This window comes from Halichondria panicea, chromosome 12 (assembly GCF_963675165.1).
Source record: "Halichondria panicea chromosome 12, odHalPani1.1, whole genome shotgun sequence".
In the NCBI taxonomy this organism is placed as follows: Eukaryota; Metazoa; Porifera; class Demospongiae; order Suberitida; family Halichondriidae; genus Halichondria; species Halichondria panicea.
This window is the reverse complement of record NC_087388.1, coordinates 1386357-1407949: the sequence shown is the minus strand read 5'-3', so window position 1 is coordinate 1407949 and position 21593 is coordinate 1386357. Positions and strand designations below refer to the sequence as shown.

The 21593-nt window shown below is 39.1% G+C and overlaps 1 protein-coding gene across 15 annotated transcripts; it reads right to left on the bottom strand.

Moving 5' to 3' along the window:
* Positions 1–772: 772 nt before the first annotated feature.
* LOC135344769 (uncharacterized) lies at positions 773–21523 on the bottom strand. Of its 15 annotated transcripts, none has more exons than XM_064542057.1 (13): positions 17822–18271; positions 5770–10537; positions 5430–5708; positions 4287–5362; positions 4123–4235; positions 3940–4074; positions 3300–3801; positions 3143–3220; positions 2512–3065; positions 1975–2421; positions 1816–1897; positions 1516–1625; positions 775–1292 (listed from the first exon to the last, which is right to left on the bottom strand). In XM_064542057.1, the coding sequence occupies exons 2-4, from the start codon at positions 10517–10519 to the stop codon at positions 5082–5084; spliced, it is 5310 nt and encodes a 1769-aa protein (XP_064398127.1). In that variant the 5' UTR covers positions 10520–10537; positions 17822–18271; the 3' UTR covers positions 775–1292; positions 1516–1625; positions 1816–1897; positions 1975–2421; positions 2512–3065; positions 3143–3220; positions 3300–3801; positions 3940–4074; positions 4123–4235; positions 4287–5081. The 15 variants fall into 15 exon arrangements, with proteins under 15 accessions (XP_064398129.1, XP_064398127.1, XP_064398128.1 ...); XM_064542058.1 differs by having other exon boundaries at positions 775–1276; XM_064542055.1 differs by having other exon boundaries at positions 1516–1897; positions 1975–2108; positions 2254–2421.
* Between the last annotated feature and the right edge of the window lie 70 nt (positions 21524–21593).

The following is a 21593-nucleotide window of genomic DNA, read 5'->3' as shown; positions in this document are numbered from 1 at the left end:
CCTCCTCTTTTAGAGCCTTGTATACATGACTTTGTTCCCTTCCACTAGTCAATCTCCTTGTATCATCTGGACTTCAGTGTCTTATCCACACGTATATAATACATGCATATAACTATAAGAGCAGCATTATGCACCCTCGTTTTGGATGAAGGCATCTTGGAGAGATAGTACAGCGAATCAGATGACATAACTATCATGTTTCGTTGATGGAATCAGCTTGAAACAGCTGTGGCAATGTGTGTATTGTTAGTACATTAACAAGATAAAATAGCTATAGCAAGAATACCTTCTCTTTCTTCATGTATGGAACAACACTGCACACAGACACATGTAGCACAGCCTACATAATAATACAGAATCAAGTTCCTAGTATATAATTAATTAATGGATCTACGTTTATTGTAATGATAGTCACTGAATTATTGAACTCTTGCATGACATTAATTTAACTGGAAAAGTATACATAATTAAATACAAATTCAATATCAAGTTAATTTCTGTATAATGTTCATGATCAGCAACAGTTACTGTATAATCAGGAATTATATATAATTATGCATGGATAAGATGGTGTCTGGTTTCCATTCCCGATAGGACTGCTTATTTTATAGGTACTGCACTGGTACAGTTTCGTACAAGTACACACTGTCAATAGCTAATGGTTGCGACAAACAGGTATAACTATACGAAACTACTGTACTGTGTATTGAGTAATAATGTAGTTTTTACAGTATACATAATTAAGTCATGACATTGCATGCACACCTGGCCATTGAAGATATAGAACTGAGTGCAAAAATTCATTTCATTCATGTCAGAATTGACAACATTAGAATAACTGTACAGTAGTAACAAAAATGTGCTAATTTTGAAGGACGTAACATGTTGCATATACACAGTAGAAAAAGTAACGATTGGAAGTGTAAAAGTAATTTTTGCTTAAGTGGCAAGGCATGAGTTCTGAAAGTTCAGCGACACAAACATGTGTTGAATTTAACAGCTATATCTACAGTATGTAAGTGCAATTGAATGAATGCAGCTAAATCTAACATAATGTGGTACAGATATGGAACACGAAAAGTGCATGACCATGCAGCATGACGAGTGCTTGTCTGGTCGGCTCTGATCCTCTTGTCTCTCTCTTGATGCTCACAATGTCTTCAGAAGTGAGGGAGAAGGGAGAAGTAAGACACTGCCATCGAGAGCCAATGAGGGCAGCAAATGATTGGAATCGTCAGGACGGACATGCAGATAATTGCTTTCAATAATGCTTTTCCTGTGTAGAAGCACGTCTACAATAGAATGAATGAATATAGCTATATAATAACTTATATACCGTATTATTATATAGCGGGTATATTTCGAGGGTATATAAATGTTTGTGGTTTTCGTTAACTAAATATACCCACTAAAAGACTGCTATTCCACCAAAACCTTTCTAACAGTCATTCCGCGAAAGTTTATACCCTCAAAATATACCCGCAAAATATACCCGCTATACGGTAGTGTACTTACTGTGCTCGTGTGAGATTTGAATTGTTTTGTTGACAATCCTGTGGGTTGACTGCGAGAACCTCTACTAATATTTTCCAGGTGTGTTCTTGAGACTTTCCAGTTGAATTATACTATTTGGCAAAATCAGGATGTTTTGTTTTAAGTAGTTATTCCAATGCATGAGTATTCATCCTTGTAAGCAGTTCAAAGCAGAGTCAATCAGGGACTCATTCATCGGAAAAACAAATGTGTACAAGGAAATAATTAAGCTCATAAATTAAATGTTGGGTTTGAATGATGCTTACTCCAGTAGAATGTCACCTGAGCTGATCCAATCTTTGATTGAAGTGAGGCATTTTCAGTGCCTGCGCATCATTAGGAGTTGTATCTGGGTAGATCTTATCTATATTGGAAACAACAAATAAAACATTTACAGGTGGTGTGCGCATGTGAGCATGTGAGTGCATGCTTGAAACTTACTCCAGTAAGATATAGTCCATCTTTTGGGATGACCCAATTTTTCATCCGAGTATAGAGAAGCATTGTCTTTACCCATGACTTGCTTAGTTCTTTCAGTGCTTCATCAATACTTTTGAGTATATTTAGGTGCATTTCTGCTCGGATTAAGAAGGTAAACAAAAGGCAATATCTATACCAGTACAGAAATAAATTTTGTTTCCACAACTAGTTGTAGAGTGTTATATTTTGTTGCCACTTCTCGCTATCACTATCAGCGTCTATAGGCATATCGACAAATACCTCCACTCCGTTCTTCATAAGCCAATGTAGACCAGTCGACCACACATGACAGCGAGGATTGGCAGCATAATTGGACCTCTGGAATCAAATAACTATTAGCAGTAGAAGAATCAGAAAATGAGAAGTTATCCGCTTGCAATTGTTGGGAAGTTTAGTTTTCATGAAAAGCTGTGAGAGAAATGAGATTAAGAAATCGTTAGGAAATAGTCAAATCTGTCAACATCACATTTAGCATAAAATTCTGGGTATTCTTGTCACCTTTGACCCAGAGATAAAAAAGCAGACGAGATTTTTCTTTAGTGGCACCCTTAGTTGGTACTGGTTCTGAAGTGAGTTGAGACTGTGGTTCTCTTCCACGTACAAATTGTCAAATTCGTGGCAGTACTGCAGCTTGTGGTATAATTATTCTGGTAGTACTTTTTCCATGCAGCAGCGATTCTGTAATAATTTATGACTACGCTGAGCTTGAGTTGATCGATGTAATTGGTGACATCCGCTTTAGCAGACTTTGACAATATAATATTATGATTATAGGTACATCTGATGCGAGTAACTCTCTTAGGGTGTGAGCAGAATATCAGTATCTTCTATGTGAGAGATAAGGAGGCTTACTTTACAAGCTGGAATGTAGTCAAAGTTGTTTTCAACAATCCCAGAAGAGAATTTGTCTCTGGGGAAAATCCAACGGTCAAATTATCTTGGAAATAATTATCACCAGGGAAGGATGCTTCGTTATTCCAATGGATTGAAATATTCTCCAAAGCAGTTTAAAGCAGAGTCAATCAGGGACTCATCCATCGGAACCAACAAATCTGTACAATGAAAAAATTAAGCTCATGGACAAATTAGATGGTGTATTTGAATGCTGCTTACTCCAGTAGAATATCACCTGAGCTGATCCAATCTTTGATTGAAGTGGGGCATTTTCAGTACCTGCGCAACATTAGGAGTTGTGGGTATATCTTGACTATTGGAAACAACAAATAAAACATTGATTACAAATAAAACATTTACAGGTGGCGTGTGCATGTGTGCTTGAAACTTACTCCAGTAGTCCATCTTTTGGGATGACCCAATCTTTCATCAGAATAGAGAAGTAATGACCTTCTTTCCATGACTTGCTTAGTTCCTTCTACTAATGCTTTATCAATATCTCTTAGAGCATATTTAGGTCCATTTCTATATAGCCTTCGTAAAAGTTTCCTCCTTGAGATAGCTTGGATCAAGAAGGTAAACAGAAGGCAGTACAGAAATCAATTTTGTTTCCATAATATTCTGTTTCGTTTTTGAATAACTAGATAGATGCAGAGTGTTAGCACATTTTATGTTTTATTGCCACTTCTCACTATTAGCCTATCAGCGTCTTTAGGCATATCAACGAATACATCCACTCCATTCATAAGCCTACATACCAAGTATAGTACATGTAGACCAGACATGACAGCGAGGATTGGCAGCATATAATTGGACCTCTGCAATCAAAGAAGAAGAAGGATCAGTTATTATAGAGAACTGCGGCTTGTTGGCAAGCTTTATTTTCATGAAAAGCTGTGAGAGAAATGAAATTATTAGGAAATAGTCAAATCTGCCAACATCACATTTAGTATAAAATCCTGGATAATTTTGTCACCTTTGACCCAGAGATCAAAAAAAGCAGACGAGATTTCTCTTTATAGTGGCACTCACAGTTAGTACTGGTTCTGAAGTGAGTTGAGAAGAACTGTGGTCCTCTTCCACGTACAAATTCTCAGCAGTACTGCAACTTGTGGTGTATTCTGGTAGTTTTTTTCCAGCAAGCGATTCTGTAATATTGACCTCACCCTGCAGTCAGTACACTACATGGCACACACACATACCAGACTGACTTACCTGATGTACCTTTGCCTGATGAGCACGCGTGTATAATGGATACTCTTGGCTAGCTCTAACTTAAACACTTGTATCTGCAGACGTCGCTTTAGGAAATCTTGACCACGCTGAGCCTGAGTTGATCGATGTAATTTAGCAGACTTTGACAATATTTGAAAACATACGATTATGGGTACATCTGATATGAGTAACTGGTGTGAGCAGAATTTCAGGCGAGATTTCTCTTTAGTGGAACTCTCAGTTGGTACTGGTTCTGAAGTGAGTTGAGAAAGACTGTGGTCCTCCACATACAAATTCTCAATTTCATGGCAGTATACTGCAGCTTGTGGTATATTCTGTTAGTACTTTTCCATGCAGTATAACGATTTTGTATATGCCTACGCTGAGCTGGAGTTGATTGATGTAATTGGTGACGTCCGCTTTAGCAGACTTTGTACATCTGATGCGAGTAACTGTCTTAGGGTGTGAGCCAAATTTCAGTATCTTCTATGTGAGAGATAAGGATCGAGGCTTACTTTGCAAGCTGGAACGTGTTCAAAGTCTTTTTTCAAAAATCCCAGGAGAGAGGGAAAGTCTGATAGACGATGATTATTCTTATAGTAGTTCTTTATGTCATCCACAGCTCCTCGTTTAAATCATCAATCTTGGAGTTGTTACAGACATTTTGTTCAACACTAAAACTCTAGCTGAAAAGTACAAAAATTACTTGGGGGAAGCATTAATTAACTAATGAATTGATAAAAGGCTAACAAAAAGATGCGAAGATGTTTAATATTAGCAAGGCAGTGTAGGAAAATGTAGATTAAAAGTGCAATAGTAAGAAAATTATAATATTATGGTGAAGCATGAGTTCTGAAGTTCATTGACACAATAAAGTGATAAAACAGTTACATGCAGGAGGTGCATTAACGTAGCTACACATAAAATTTGTGCTGTGATGCATGATACTATAAATTTTCTCAGATATGAAATACTGAGAGTGTACGGAGTCTCTCTCTCAACTGACCATAAGTTGCCGTCTCCCTGGCTGCCCATTTCTGCAGCATGACGAGTGCTTGTCTGGTCGGCTCTGCTCCTCTTGTCTCTCCCTTGATGCTCACAATGTCTTTAGAAGTGAGGGAGAGGGGGAAAGCAAGACACTGCCAACGAGAGCCAATGATGGCAGCAAATGATTGGAGAAAGTCCTCGTCGGGACGAAGAGATGAATCTTTTTCTAAAATTTTCTTTTGTAGAGGCACATCTATAATTATTATATAATGCACGCATGAATAAGCAAATAATATAGCTAATGATTGTGAGGTACTTACTGTGCTCTTGTGAGATTTGACTTGAATCCTGTGACCATTCATATGCAGATTGACTGAGAGCGTCTACCAACACTATCCAGGTGGGTTCTTGAGACATCCACAGTCGAATTACTTCTTCTTTCTTAGCAATGTCACCAGGGTATGATGAGTCATTATTCTCAATGTCAGCTAATTTGTTCCAGGGGATCGGAAGACTCATTCCTAGCAGTTTCCATTGAGCATCCTTTACTTCTTGCAAAGCAGAATGAACCAAGAAGGTATTCATTGGAAAAAACAGATCTGTAGTACAATAACAAACAAATTAATTAATTACGCGTGTATATGTGTGTGTGAAACTTACTCCAGTAAGATATGGCCCATCTTGTTGGGCTAATCCATTCTTTGATCGGAGTGCAGAAGCATTGCCTGTCTTTATCGGCAACTTCCTCAGTGCCTTCTGCTAGTGCTTCTTCGATATCACTAAGAGCGTATTTAGATGAACTCAAAGCATTCGTAAAAGGTTCATCTTTGAGGTTGCTCGGATCAAGAAGGTAAACAGTAGGCACTATACTAGCACAGAACTCCATTTTTGCTTCCACTACCTTTTGAATAACTTGATGCAGAGTTTCAGAACACTTGGCTTGATTTCGGACGTCACTCCTTGCTAGTACAACCAGTTCTTTACTATCAGCTTCTTTAGGCATATCGACGAACACTTCCACTCCATTCTTCATAAGCCAATGCAGACCAGTCGACCAGACATGACAGCTAGGATTGGCAGCATGTACCTCAGCAATCAAAGCTGTAGTGGAGAGTCTGTGTCTTGTGGGCAGGATTTGTTTTAGTGCAAAGTTGTGAGAGAGGTGAACGATAAGCACATGAAGAAATCGTGTTGGAAAGAAGTCGAATCTGTCACCATCACATTTAGCATACCATCCCAAAGTAATCTTATCACCTTCGGATTTAGGCCATTGAATGTCGTCAAGCTTGAGATCACACAGAGCAGGGAAAAATAAATGAGATTTCTCTTTAGTGGCACTATCTGTTGGTACAGGTTCTGAAGTGAGTTGAGAAAGAGTGTGGTCCTCTTCTACGTACAAATTTTCAATTTCGTGACAGTACTGCAACTGCAGTAGACTTTCTTTTGTGATGTACTCTGGTAGTACTCTCTCCAGTAGTGATTCTGGAATTATACCTACGCTAAACTTGAGTTGATCAATGTGCTCTGTGAGGTCAGCTTTAGCAGACTCTGAAAAGAGTTTTTTGTGTACATTTGATGTGAATGTTGATATCTTGAGAATTATTATATGGTTCTCAATGGAGTCCCCTTCTCTCTCTATCATCATTAGCAGACCCAAATCATGCAACTCTCTTATGAGAGTGTATAGTGATGAAGAATTTAGTGGCAGTGGAATTCCAGTATCTTCTATGTGAGAGATAAGGAGGCTTACTTTGCAAGCTGGAACATGTTCAAAGTCTTTCTTCAACAATCCCAAGAGTGTGCTTGTCTCTGGGGAAAGGGATACCAAATTGGAAAATTTCTTAGTGAGTTCTTTTATGTCATTTACTACAGTCCCTCGTTTACGAGAATCAAGAGAAACACTTTGTTCAATTTGAAAGCCATCAATCTTAGAGCTGCTACAGAACTTTTGGGATACGCTGTCAAGAACACGTAACACTTGTTCAACTGATGTTTTGTTGATTACATCAGCGTGGCTTCCCACTGGTAGGATAATCATGTTTGAGAATTGCTTAATATTGTATGATAGAAATGAAAGCCAGTAGCTGTATTTAGTGGCAGCAGCTTCTTCGCCTTTACTCAAATCACAAACTATCAAATATATATTACTTCCTTTTGATGTGTTGATTGACTCCATAATTGCAGCATGTGAGGAGTAGTACTCGGAATCACCAGCAAAATCATAGAGTATCATTCTTCCATAATAACTACTGTCATAAGTACTTGGAATAATGCCTGCAGTGTGAGGTGCAACAGTTGATGTGCTGAAGTAGCTGAAGAAACCTTCCTTTTTGATAGTCTCAACAAGCGTGGATTTCCCTGCACCTGGATGCCCTACAACAAATATTCTGGTGAGGTTCTTTTCACCAGTAAACTCTTGTTTAGCAAGTTCGTCTAGTTGCTCATAGGTTAACTGGAGTTTGGAAGTATGATTTTCATAAATTGTAACAATTTCTTGTTTTCTCTGAAGTTTAGCTAAATCAAGGGCTGTCTTCCCATCTGTATTTCGCACAAAAAGTGGAGCTTCATACTTCTGCAATAGTAAACGTGCACAATGAGCTTGCCCATATAGAGTTGCTGTGTGAAGAGGGGTGTTACCTTTATTATTAACTTGAAACACTGTCCAGTACTGGTACTTGCAAAGGATTGTTCTTAGCATGTCTTCAGTATGCGGTGTAGGACACAAAAGATGTAGAGGTGTGTTCCCATCATTGTCTCTAATTGTTGGATCCACCTTATATTGAGCTACCAGTTTATACAATAGTTCTACGTGACCATTTTGGAAAGCATAGTGAAGCAGAGTTTGACCATTGTAGCCTCTGTTATGTGGGCTGCATTTAAACTCTTTACTAAAGGCATGAATCACGATCTCATGACCACCTTCAGCTGCTAAACACAATGGGGTAGAGTAAACATTATTAGTGATATTAATATCAATTTTGTGTTGAGTAATCAAAAGTCTTACTGTTTCAACATGTCCTTTAATGGCTGCAACATGTAGAGGTGTGTTACCGTCATTATCTTTATCTGCGAGATCGAGGCCATATTCAAGCACTAATTTGTCTATCAGTTCTATATGACCACCATCGCATGCATAGTGAAGGAGAGTATAACCATTGTAACCTCGGACATGACAACTGCTGTTGAATTCTTTGATTAGCATATCCAAAACATGCACACAACCATTCAGCGCAGCTCGCATCAATGGAGTACTGTTCTGATTATTAGTGCAATCAACATCAGCACTGTGCTTGCTAATCAGGTGTCTCACTGTTTCAACATGTCCTTTAATGGAGGCTGCAATATGTAGAGGTGTGTTACCATCATTATCTTTATCTGCGGGATTGAGGCCATATTCAAGCACTAATTTGTCTATCAGTTCTATATGACCACCATCGCATGCACAGTGAAGGAGAGTATAACCATCGTCATCTTGGACATGACAACTGCTGTTGAATTCTTTGATTAGCATATCCAAAACATGCACACGACCCTTCCGCGCAGCACCCATCAATGGTGTATTGTTCTGATTATTAGTGCAATCAACATCAGCACTGTGCTTGCTAATCAGGTGTCTCACTGTTTCAACACGTCCTGCAATGGCTGCAACATGTAGAGGTGTGTTACCATCATTATCTTTATCTGCGGGATTGAGTCCATATTCAAGCACTAATTTGTCTATCAGTTCTATATGACCACCACCGCATGCATAGTGAAGGAGAGTATAACCATTGTCACCTCGGACATGACAACTGCTGTTGAATTCTTTGATTAGCATATCCAAAACATGCACACGACCAGTCCACACAGCTAGCATCAATGGTGTATTGTTGTAGTTGTCAGTGCAATCAATATCAGCACTGTGCTTGCTAATCAGGTGTCTCACTGTTTCAACATGTCCTTTAATGGCTGCAAAATGTAGAGGTGTGTTACCATCATTATCTTTATCTGCGAGATCGAGGCCATATTCAAGCACTAATTTGTCTATCAGTTCTATATGACCACCATCGCATGCACAGTGAAGGAGAGTATAACCATTGCAACCTCGAACATGACAACTGTTGTTGAATTCTTTGATTAGCATATCCAAAACATGCACACGACCATTCAGCGCAGCTAACATCAATGGAGTAGTGTTGTAGTTGTTAGTGCAATCAACATCAGCACTGTGCTTGCTAATCAGGTGTCTCACTGTTTCAACATGTCCTTCAATGACTGCAAAATGTAGAGGTGTGTTACCATCATTATCTTTATCTGCGGGATTGAGGCCATATTCAAGCACTAATTTGTCTATCAGTTCTATATGACCACCACCGCATGCATAGTGAAGGAGAGTACAACCATCGTCATCTCGGACATGACAACTGCTGTTGAATTCTTTGATTAGCATATCCAAAACATGCACACAACCATTCAGCGCAGCTTGCATCAATGGAGTACTGTTCTGATTATTAGTGCAATCAACATCAGCACTGTGCTTGCTAATCAGGTGTCTCACTGTTTCAACATGTCCTTTAACGGCTGCAACATGTAGAGGTGTGTTACCATCATTATTTTTATCTGCGGGATTGAGGCCATGTTCAAGCACTAATTTGTCTATCAGTTCTATATGACCACCATCGCATGCATAGGGAGTCCCCTTTAAAGCTGCGTAATGCAAAACTGAGTTCCCTTGTGTATCCTTAACAGAAAGGTCCGTAAGATGTTCTGAAATAAGATTTTCCATGAGCAGGATGTGTCCTCCAAAACAGGCACCGTGGAGAACAGACAAGCCATGGAATCCCTTAATATTCAGGTCTACTTTATTCTGTGTAACTAGTCGATTAATCAAGTCTTTGAGACCGAGTGATGCAGCTACAAACAATGCAATAAAGCCATCATCTTTATAATCCTTGAATTGAATATAATCAACAAAGAATTTACTTATCAGATGCATTGTTTTCTCCACTGCTTCAGAATCATTGTAATACTCGAAGAGGACATCCTCAAAGACTTTAACGTGATGAGAATCCATTTGACTACGGCTAAAGTAATAGGACAAGTAGTCTCCGTTGAAGAGGTGTCTACCACACATTGATAATAGAAGCAACATTATAATTATTTGCACATGTTTGTTCTTAGCAGCAAAAAGCAATGGTGTATTTCCATCATTATCAATAGCTCCTATGTCAGCACCAAAGTCATTGGCTAGTGTCCAAACCGTATCGAGATGACCATTAGCACATGCAAGATGAAGAGATGTTTGGTTGTGTGAGTTTCTGACGTTGACTTCATATTGCTTTGTTTTCAACAGCTCTCTGACCTCATCTGAGTCCCCACGGCTTGCAGCAGTGTGCAGGGGAGTATTACATGACTGGCTGTCATCAGTCATTTCCGCAACTATACGGCACTGATTAATAAAATTAATGAAAGAGTTATACTAGAGTAGCTTTTACAAAATTATATACGATTGAATTGTGTTAGTGAATTGTCGCAAACGGCGTAACAACTATACTAAGTTGCTCTGTCTGAACATGATCTTGCAAAATCGGACAACAAAATCAGGATTGATCATTACAGACACAGCTTTCTGTTTCTCCTGAGGAGGATTTGCTGTTACTAAGGAAACTACCCGTTTGCAAAATTTAGAGAACGTAACTTGTGTGTATCAGATATGAAATCGATTTTTGACAACAATCTTCAGATTTTTGAATATTACGTACGTGAGTGATCTGTCGAAATCAATTGTCTACGAATCGATTTTGGACAATTGATTACTATTTGAACTATACAGTGGCGGATCCAGAGGAGGGTCCATGGGGTCCCTTGACCCCCTTTTAAAGTTAACTTTAGAAGGCTTAATGACACCAGCTAGCTATTTATCAGTTTTTGTAGCTATTGTAATTTGATTCAATGATTGTACCTGTTGTTTTGATGTATCAACTGCCAAAAGAGTGTTCAGGTTAGCCTAGGCTAGCTAGTTGACTGTTCGTGGCAGCTAGCTAGCTCAGAGATAGAGTAATAGAGGGATTGGCAACGGGAGTAACTCACGTGATCATTTCACATTGATTTCATATTGATTTCCTCTCAACCATCCTTGATGCGCATTATTTCCCGGCACAACGCCCGCGGAATGAAGTAATATTACTTTTAGTTAGTTATTAGTCTCATGAGACTTTAGAATTGCGTATAGTAAGGCTACACGTGTCCTGTGCTTTATTTAAAGTGAAGTCCAAGCGTGGAAGAATTGACTGTGGTGCTCTAGAGCTTGAAAACTTATTATTGGTCTGTGCCCCCTTTTAAGAAGCACTGCCGTAGCCAAATGATGTTTTTCTACAGATCCTGCTTATTTGTGTCTATGTTGACGAACTGGCCTGCATACATTTTCTTGGTTAAATCTCTTTTGTATGTTTTTACATTTATAACTAAAATGGAGGCTGTAAAACACGAGAAAGTGTTATATTAGTTTGTGCCCCTTTTAAGAAGCACTGCTGTAAGCCTATGATGTTTTACCTACATATCTTGTTTTGTTGTGTCTCTGTTGATCAACTAGGCTGCATAAATTCTTGATTTTGATATAAATGGAGGCTACAAAGGATGAAAAAAGTCAATGACGTAGCGCATCACGGATAGTCACATTTTTTTGACCGTTCCCAATCCCTTTCCTTACTTTATCTCTGGCTAGCTCTTAGTTTGGAACCCCCCTTTCATTTTTACTGGATCCGCCACATAATAGTTATAGATACTGTTTAGGAGGTATCTATGGGAATTATAAGCCCAAAGGCCTGCTGTAGTATCCCGAGCAAAGCGAGGGTACTACGAGTGCCTGTGGGCTTATAATTCCCATAGATACCGACTAAACAGTATCTAACGAGTTTAGTTGTTAGGTTCATTTCAAAAACTAACCGAAAGAATGGACGCGGACAAAGACCTAGGCCTAGACAAGCTCTTTTCTGAAGAAGTACTCGGCATAATAATGACCGAGCCCATAGACTCCGCCCTCTACAACATAAATTTGGAGGCGGAGCTGGCTACTCTTTCTACAGAACAAAGAAAGGAGGAGGAGCTGGACGAGCCAACAGAACCTGCACAATCTTCTCTACCTAACTCAAAGTGAATGAAGCTTTCTTCAAGCAGTGCCTCTACCTCCAAGCAAGTGCGTGCATTTGCACCTCAATTAACAAAAAATGAGATGGAAAAATTGAAGAAGAGTGCTATTCCTAATAGCACAACTTCAGATACAAAGTACTGCTTCAAGCTATGGAATGACTGGTGTGAGTACCGATTAAAGTGCCATGGGGATGTTATTACACTATTGAGTGACCTGAAATCCGTGCAACTGCTGCTACTAGACTCTACAACGCTGGAGTGGACGAACAAATGATAATGGAAACAACTGGACACCGAAGCTTGGAAGGAGTTTGCAGCTACAAGAGAACTTCGAGTGTCAAAAGCAGTCAGTTTCAGACATCCTCAATGTAAAGCCATGCAATTAACATACTGGCACACACTGATCACTCACAGATGGCAGTGCAACAGAATTCACAAACCAACTGCTGTTAATTTATGCCTCCAAACTTTAACTTTAGTACCTGCAACGTTACCATCAATCTCTCTATGCCTACATCCAACAACCAACGTAGTAACAGCGACTGAACATTATAATTTTATGTCATTACCAAAAACAGAACAGTTACTTCTTTATAATACAATCTACAAAAAACATGTTTGAAAAACACAAAATAATAAACGGTTGTTGTAAACATGAAAATTAAAGGTTTATATGAGAATTTACAGGTTAATATGGGAAATATAAACCCTGTACTGACCAATCAGATTGCTGGATTCTGGGCTACTAGTAACTAATGCTACAGTGCCTTCAGCTTTGAGAGTAAATTTAACCACAGAGTGAGTAGTTGTACTTAAATGTATCTCAAGATTGGAACATTTCTAAGAAATTGTGCTGATACCATTGTGTAGGTGAATAAATAAGCTACAACCTTATTTGAAAATATTTCCCCAAAAGTTGTTGTAGTGGGAAATCATTTTAGGTAAAAATGGGGGTGATCGTAAAATATATGTGTAACATGAAATATCTCCGGAACTGAAGTGTTTCTGGACAACTTTTTTGTATCAAAAGATAGAAAATTTATCAACAATTAATGTGCAAAAACAATTAGACCTTAGCCGACAAATTTGCTTGAGTTCCATCGCTAAGCGAAAAGGCACCTAAAATATCCCATAATTGAGTATTAATCAGTACGTGTACTTATGTAAGCTATACGTAACCATGCATATGTTAGCTAAACTATTCAGGAATGTTGTGCCAAAGTTCCATACCTTAGCCGAAAACAATTGGTCTTTCCATCGCTAAGCGATTGTCCACTATAGAAAAATGTTGGTGTTTTATAAACCACCACATACCCACCACCTTTGGTTGCCATGGAAATATTTTTGGATATGTTTTAGATAATTTGTTCACCAACACAATGGTATCATCATATTTTCTTAGAAATGTTCCAATCTCAAAATATTTACATTTATGTACTAACACGTACCAAATTGCGTTTATACCAGACTAAAGGTACTGTATATAATTATCCCTCTAAAGTTAGATTAGTAAACAAACTTCAAACAGCTTGATTGCATAAAGTGATTCATGGGGACGATTGCATGAATGGATGCATGGATAAAACCAGAAACGTCTGGGATAACCAAAGCAGGTCTGTGACAAGCTTCACGACTAACTCAGGACTCAGGATCACTTATAGCTACTGGCCCACATTATATTTTATTATCAGAAATCTAATAATTTTTACGGAAGCCCGTATATACACCCGGCATAATTATAGTATTTACTAGTGGACTCTGTTATTAACAGCAGTTGAGTAATGTGCGATGCATGTTTTGATAACCTTCCAAGTATTTAAATTACTATTCTGTAGGGCTACCGAAATTCAGCCGTTGTAGTTACGCATCTTTGAATGCTGCAGCACATGCGCAGAAAAAGGGTGTATCCGTCAGTGAAGGATCCAGTGGGAGCTTTGGAGGCTTGAGCACCCTCCTGGCCTTGATGACAAGTCTGAAGGATAGAATGTAGAGCTAGCTATTAACTCACTGCATACATGCACCATATTACATTGTCATGGCCACACCCAGTTTATAACCATAGATTGAAGAGTTAGAGAGATTGGAAATGGAGTGGTGCACGCCATGCTTTTACATTGAATCTGCAGTGGAGCCTCGAAAACTATCCGCGCTACGCCCTATGAACGAGGCTATTAAGCAAAATTGTTTCCGGGTAATTCCCTCAAAATGATAAAATTGTGTTTCTTCAAGACATCATCTCTTTCAGCATTTTATAACATGCTTAGTCCACAAGCTACGTGTAGTACTTGCTAATGACTGACCACACCCAGTAAAAAGAGACATAGTGTGTTTTGGGAGTGCACTAAACAATGATTAATGGCAGCAGAAGGGCTGAGGTTCTTGGGTGTGGTTGCATCAGGTAATTGACTGCGCATGCGCAGTAGGGTTGCCATCCACGTGCAGTATCAGTTACCTTGATAGAGAAGCGATCTCCAGTAGCCGTTTCTTTCCCTCCGCCCTCCCCCTTTCGCCTGCTTGGGGTTGGCCTCCCTAGTTTCACACCACGAGCTCGGGCTGGGGGACAGCCAGCTCGGTTAAGGGGTTTCAATAATTTATAGGGACCCGCTCGGGGGGGTGGGCGCTGTCCTCAGCCAGGGCACTCCTTCTGTTCGGGTGGTGGCTTTAACAGCCATTGTTCCAGGCCCAAATTGTTGGTTTATATGGTTTTATAATTATTGGGTGGTTCTCCTCAGCCCTTTAGTTTGACATTAATCTATTTCCAAGGCTGTTTTGGAGCTAGTGGAACTGTAACGTGTAAGCGTGCTGGTTATGACGACTACAATAGGTATATACCTTGAAATATAAGTGAGTTGCACGGACTGAGCACAGTTACTTGCAGTATATTGGTATTGTTGTGAGCCTCAATTAAATCGCAGCGTAGCGCGGATGTTACTCGAGGGTACCAGCCGTTTCCAATCCCTCTAGCTCTTCAATTTATGGTTTAACTGAGCATGAACAATTATTATTGATGAGTCATGCAGGAAAAACATCGTGATTTGTTGCAAAGTAGCTAGCTATAGGCTTGAAAAGCAGATGATTTTTTTAGTATAATAATTAGCTTTCCCCATCAAGATTCCTGAGTCCGCCCCTGCATCTGTAATAGGTTAAAGTTCGCAATGGCTATAGCAGCACAGCATTACAGCTCTTTTCAGACTTTTGTAGCTAACAAAGAGATATAGCGCTTTAGTGCAAGGCTAACTCGAATAGAAACTTTGTGCGAACAGATGATGCTACGTAAGATTTTGAAGAGATTGCAACAGCATGCATTCAAAATTAGCCATAACTGGAGAACAAAGCTTTAGTTTGCAAATCCACAAATCAAAATCCAAGAGAACGTGGCTGGAACTCTATAGAAGCTGTTAGTGTTCGTCGCATTGCAGCCATGGAGCAGTTACAGCTGGAATACACACACACACACACACACACACAGTCAGCTTTACCGTATCCCTCGTGCGGTTTCGTATCGAGGCATAATTAACTTTACAGCTAGCTCTTGATTGTGGTTGGAGCTCCTTATAACCTATAGTTTTATGGCAGCAATACCATAAAGAATAGCAGCAGCTTAATAATGTGTTATTCTAGCTGCTTATAATTATTGTGATTACAGAGCTCTGAGATTAGCTTGTACTCAGCCAATTATGGCTCATCCAAGTTTTCGCTAGTTAACATACCTATAACTATGCCTATCGATATCATTTTGTTTGTGCATTGCAATTGTATTTCTAATTCTTATCCCTCAATAATTCTTGATTCCTGACGACTTACTCTATAATTATGGGCTGCAAATGAATTTCATTGAAATGAATATCATTATATAGGTTGTGCACATGTGATGTCATACACAGGTATCAACTTGATAAACAAACACAGGACAATGTATGCAGCCTACGTGTATACTAGCTATGCTATTTTGTGCAACGAGATGTTTGTAACCCAAAGCTAATATACTAGAGCACTGAAGTGCTAACCCTCGGCTGTTTTACGTCTCATAACCAAGCATGTAATGTTACGGTATACGTACATGAACATGAGCGGCAAACTACCTACTCTATATTTGAACTGTATGACAAGGCCTTGAAAACAGACGTATAGTGGTGCATGGTCAGACATACACTATAGCTATAGGACTATAGGATCACATCAGAGTCAGCAGCTAAAATATTATAGCACCTGACATGCACTCTGGGAGTCCTGGACCGTACGTTATTTGGATCACAGCAGAGCAGGCCCGGAGTGTTAAAAGTAAGACACCAGGCTGACATACAGTGGGGACCGGAGTATAGGCTCACATGCAGTATAGCCAGCAAAGAAGACTGCATGGAGTCTCTTCCCATGAAAACAAATAATTTGTATCCACGTGGCTGTAAAATCAGTGCCTCGAATTAAAGCCGGGCATATAATTATAGAGAGTTCTATAATAATTATGGCCAACGTGTAAGTTCAAGCTTTTGCTCGCTTTTATTCGACAACGAAGCAAAATATGTCATTATTAAAACTAATAACTTGTTGTGTGAAGGCTAACCATGCTGTAAACGCAGTGCTATGGCATTCAGGTGAGCAGGCTCAGAAATCACAAACAGACAGACAGACAAACCAACCGACTACTATATACCCGCCCATGTGCCTCGATAACTAAGCACAAAAATATATTATTATTGAATTATCACACTTATTCTTATGAAAGAGAGGGATAGACAACGCCTCACGTGATGCTAGGCAAATGCAGTGTGTGATGTCACACCCTCTGGTTTGAGGCTAGTTACGCTCAAGAACGTACATACTGCATGCTTCCCTTATTCCGATAATTATCTGCTTTTATAGTTTTCTTGTAGACGACTGGAGCGTAACAAGAGCAATCCTGCATCATGCCCACGCAACACTACTGGGTATCTACGTTTGTCAAAAGTCTACAAAAGTTTCCATATACCTCTCCTGCTCTTACTGTATATTGTATAAAGTGCTCCAAGACACAGGTTATAATTATAAGGTAGAAAGTGGAATGCAAGTATCTTTCTCTATCAATTGTGTTATCGAAAAGAAGGACCTGAAAACAGACCATGCAGTGAGTACACTGACACCCCCTTTAGAGATCACTTACTCTGAATATTATATATAAGCAGCTTTAAAATAGACCATAATCCATATTTTAGTGCACACGCCCCTTTTTGCTCATTAAACGCAACTATATAGCCTTTATCCAACGGAAACTTTTTGCTATCCCTCTCATCGTTATCTGTGTTCTTATATTTTAGTTTTACATGTACTTATTTGCCTATAGCACTATCAAAATGTGTGCAAACACGCACAACTGCACTGTCAATCCTATGTACAACCTACTGGTTGTACTAATTGCCACACTTTAATATTCTCTTAGACTAATTAATTATAGAAGCATTAGTAAAAAATTTTGCCAGGGATGTACATGTTTTACACTCAAACAGAGAAGCTTGTGTCTGGCCAAAGGTGAGCCTTTTAATGAGAGCTATGATCATAAAACAATTTATATTGAAACTGTTGTATTAATTAAGCTGCAATAAGGATTTACCTTGCACCACTTTTTCTCTAGTCCTTACGATGGGCCAAACTTTAGTCCAGTGTAATTTGTAATCTTGCAGTTTGTTTGCTTGATTGTTTGCTGCTTGTTCAAAAGCTTGTTTTCCGAGTACATACAAGTAAATCTAACTGGAGTGGGAGAGGCTCGTGCAAAACCAGGATGTTGAAATGTAAACGGAAATAGAACAGGAAATGGATGCATTTATCTTAGCCTCGATCCCAGACTTCTTGTGAAGCGGCCTGGAACCGAGGGATAGATTCGAGGCTACATTCATCTGTGCATCTGTGCAATGTCAATGACATGCATGTTCATGTTTCAGTATTTTCCATGCAGGTCCCTGCAAAGCTAACACTCTACTCTTCCCATTACAGAAATAAATAGTGAGAAGCACAGAGGAGGCTGGAACCACTTGACCGTAGCTAATTAAGGTCACTAATTGGATTTCCTCTTGCAGTAGTTTTTAGTGTATGTGATCTTAAAACGGTATTTTGCAGGGAGGGGTCAACTTTTATTTTCGCCAATTTTGCTCAAAAGTAGAGATACAGTGCTCTTGTGTAAGCTTCGATACCATCGGTGGCTCGTTCTCGAGGTCAACGCACAGCTGGCCTTGAGACTTGTATCTCGGACGGAAATAAAAGTTGACCCCCCCCCCTGAAAAGCTTACAGACACTAAAAGTAGTCTGCAAGGTCAAGTGGTTCCAGCCTCCTCTGGTGAGAAGCTATATGCATGGTTGCGAGGAAACACCAACAACTCCAACAAAGGTGTGCTGAGCCTGTCGAGTGCATAATTATATAGGTACCAATAGTATGTATTAAACAAGTGTATAGGTTGTATGTTCCTAGATGTATGCATGCAAAATGACCCGGCCTTCGAACATTATAATGTAATTATAATTATAATATAATTTTTATGTATACATGCAGTATAAAAAATAGGACCATGTTTGAGCGTTAAATACACGCATTTGCGATCAATGCATGTACGTCAAGTTTTAGTGATAACAGTATAAACGTAATATTCAGCCATGAATTATTATAATTAGCAGCATGGTTGAGAGGTATTTGCATGCATGGTTTCCCCTTCCCAACTGAAACCAGACATCCTCAGGAAACAAGACTGCGGCAAATGGTTGCGACCATTATGTTAAGGAATTTCCGTAATTGCTACACGGTCATGACATAGGAAAACTATATTATATATAGTTTTATATAGCTAGATCTAGTACAAAAATTGGTTGGGGAAACAATGACTGATAAGAAGTGTTCTCATGATCACTTAATATTCCCATGAGCCAGAAACTGATCATAGTTATAGGACTTTTAGCTTGTAACTATTTAATTTGGTTTTCCTGATCACACATGACATAGCCCGCTAAGTGTGTGATTTTTATTCGTGAGATTTTGCACATTTGTATACTGTGGTATCATTTCTCATAATTATGAAAAAAGGCTGTTCCCCAATGGTGTCCGTTTATGGAGGTTCCACTGTATACGAGATTCATGCGTTTTATTTGTGCCCAGACACAATTTAGCGTTAATTTAAAAGCTCCTTCTAGAACATCAAGCCACACCGAACTAGGTAGAGAACTTAATTATGACGTTATTATTAAGAGGTGTGGCTTCCGTTCAAAATTATGGCGCTGCACGGCTGATAAGCGATCACTTTTTGTCCCCTCTTTCGAAAAATCCTGGTTACGCTCTTGATGAGGAGCTTAATGATCTTCAAGGAATGTAGAAGTTTTAGTCATTTTGTATTTCCTGTCAATGATCAAACAGCTATAACGCTTTAGTGCAAGGCTAACACATAAATTGAGTATGCCCACAGATGATGCATAAAAGATTCTGAAGAGAATGCAATGCAACTGCCTTCACGGTGAGTCAAACTAACTTTATTTTGCAAATCCTCCACTAATTAAAATCCATAAGAATGTGGCTAGAAGCCCATAGAAGCTGTTATTTGTCGTTACATTGTACCGTTGGGCCACGCACAGCCAGCTTTACGTATCCCCCGTGCGGCTACGCCTCGAGGTATTAAATATGCTAGAAAAAACGGTTTAAGTAGAGAAGTACAGTATTAGCAGCAGCTTAATAATCATTTTTGTGTAGCTTCTAGCTGCTATAGCGAACACTTCTTTTCTACATAAAACCATACCCAGAATGTTTCATTATAAAATCTGGCAATCTGATTGGTGCGACAACATTCCAAAATGGGCCATGAAAAGCGACCATTCTACAGACGTCTTTCCCCCCCTTTGATGTCTGTTAGCGAGATTTTATAGTAGTATGCCATAATAATTATGGCTCATCTAAGTTTTCGCTAGTTTACAGTACGTCCCATGCCATTATATCCACCTGTTAGTGTGTGCCTATGAATATCAAATTTTTGTTTGTGCATTCTAATTCTTATCCCTGACGACTTACTCAATAATTATGGGCTGCAAAATGAATTTCATTGAAATGAATACCATTGTACAGGCCGTGCACATGCATGAAAAATAATGTATGATGTCATACACAGGGTTAATTAGTATCAACTTGATAAACAAACACATGACATTGTATGCAGCCTACGTACAAGAAATGGTATATGTTAGACACTAGACAGTGACAATGTAATGTAATCAACTATTTTGTGCGACGAGATGTCTGTAAACCAAGGAACTAAGTACAAAAATATATTATTGCTTATTCTTGAAAGAGAGGGATAGACAATGCCTCACGTGATGCTAGGCAATTAGTGCAGTGTGTGACGTCACACCCTCTGGTTTGAGGCCAGTCTCACTCAAAAACGTATATATACACACGGCATCGTGCATGCTTCTGATATCGGCTGCTTATAGTTTTCTTGTAGGAAGCCAGAGCGTACAAGATTAATCCTGCAGCATGCACACATACACCCACGCAACACTACTGCATGGGTATCTATCATAGAACGTTTGTCAGAAGTCTACAAAAAGGTTCCATATATACCTCTCCTAGCTGCTCTTACTTATGGTAACGTGCTCCAAGCCGGACACTGCAGGTTATAGAAAGTGGAACGCAAGTATATTTTCTCGTCATTGGTTATCAAAAAGAAAGACCTGGAAACAGCATCCTCTTTGTAGCTCAATTCTTTATCACTCTGCATAAGCAACTCTATAGACTATGTATTGAAATCTTGATCCATTTTAGAGTGCACACGCCCCTTTTGCTCATTAAAGGCAACTAGCCTTTATCCAACGAAAGCTTAGTGCTGGGCGTTGCTACATCCCTCTCATTCGTTTATCTGTGTTCTCATATCTTATAGTTTTACATGTTATTCACTTGCCTAGTATAGAACTGTATTGCCACACTTATTCTTAGACTAAGTTATAGATCTACAATTTAAGTATTAATATAAGAAGTTTTACCAGGGGTGTACATGTTTTACACTCAAACAGACGTAATTCTGGCCAAAGATAAGTGGCAGGTTTTATACTTAAAATGAGAGCTATTATCATGATCATAAAACAATTTGTTGAAAACTGTTGACAATGTAGACTACTAATCATAGATAGATCTAGAAGAGGTATTAATTAAGCTGTAATAAGGGTTTACCTTGCACCACTCTTTCTCTAGTCCTTACAACTGGTCAAACTTTAGTCTAGTGTAATCTTGCAGTTTGTTTGCTTGCTTGTTCAAGGCTTGTAAAACGTTCAAAGCTTGTTTTTCTAAAGTCAGATCTAACTAGAGTGGGAGGGGCTCGTGCAAAACCAAGTCAAACAGGATGTTGAAAATGTAAAGG